The sequence below is a fragment of the Fonticula alba genome (genome assembly GCF_000388065.1).
Source record: "Fonticula alba strain ATCC 38817 unplaced genomic scaffold supercont2.18, whole genome shotgun sequence".
NCBI lineage: Eukaryota > Rotosphaerida > Fonticulaceae > Fonticula > Fonticula alba.
The window spans coordinates 87,715-88,451 of record NW_009242988.1 but is presented as its reverse complement, the minus strand read 5'-3'; the positions used below and the strand labels follow the sequence as shown (position 1 = coordinate 88,451).

The 737-nt window shown below is 69.2% G+C and overlaps 2 protein-coding genes across 2 annotated transcripts in view; one reads left to right on the top strand and one right to left on the bottom strand.

The window, feature by feature from the left end:
- The window catches only part of H696_06094 (hypothetical protein), a gene marked incomplete at both ends in the record, with an annotated part of 2,421 nt that extends 2,346 nt beyond the window's left edge, over nt 1–75 (bottom strand). Inside the window, one exon of the mRNA XM_009499856.1 lies at nt 62–75. Coding sequence (XP_009498131.1) covers nt 62–75 — 14 coding nt within the window. The remainder of the gene's footprint in view (nt 1–61) is intronic.
- A 278-nt stretch (nt 76–353) lies between these two features.
- The window catches only part of H696_06093 (solute carrier family 25, member 46), a gene marked incomplete at both ends in the record, with an annotated part of 793 nt that continues 409 nt past the window's right edge, over nt 354–737 (top strand). Inside the window, 2 exons of the mRNA XM_009499855.1 lie at nt 354–455; nt 570–665. Coding sequence (XP_009498130.1) covers nt 354–455; nt 570–665 — 198 coding nt within the window. The remainder of the gene's footprint in view (nt 456–569; nt 666–737) is intronic.

Here is a 737-nt window from a genome sequence, read left to right as displayed (position 1 = left end):
GGAGGCCATCGCCGGTGGCTTCGGCGGTGCCTGCCTCGTCCTCGTCGGTCACCCCTTCGACACGGTCAAGGTCATGCTGCAGACCTCCACCCGCTACACCGTGCGTGTGCTTCTCCGCCTCGTCGGGGTGTTGCCGCCTGGCGTGGGGGGCCTCCCTGCGCGGCCGAAATGCCGCCCGCCTCGCGCCGATTGCCCGATCCGCCCTTCCTGAACTGACCTTCTGATGGGACTTCCGCCCGGCCTCGCCTCCTCTCTCTCTCTCTCTCACACACACACACACACGTCTCCAGGGTGTCATCGACTGCGTGTCTCAGACCATCAAGGCCCAGGGCCCGCTGGGCCTGTACCGCGGCATGACCGCCCCGCTGGTGGGTGTGACCCCCATCTTCGCCCTCAGCTTCTTCGGCTACGACATGGGCTGCAAGATGCAGACCCCGGCCGGCCCGAACGGCTCGGTGCGTGTGCCGCCCTGTGCATGTGCCCCCGCTCGGCTGCATGTTACTGACTCGCTCCCCCTGCCCGGCCCCCTCTCACTCGCTCCCCCGTCGGCCCTTGTCGCGGTGCTCCAGCTCTCCCTGCTGCAGTACGGCATTGGTGGTGCGGTGTCCGGTGTCTTCTCCACCGCCATCATGGGCCCCGGCGAGCGCATCAAGTGCCTGCTCCAGGTACGCCTGTCTCTTCTGTCGCGGCGGCGGCGGCGGCGGTGGCTCGCCGGCCATGGGCCCGCGTGTCTCCCC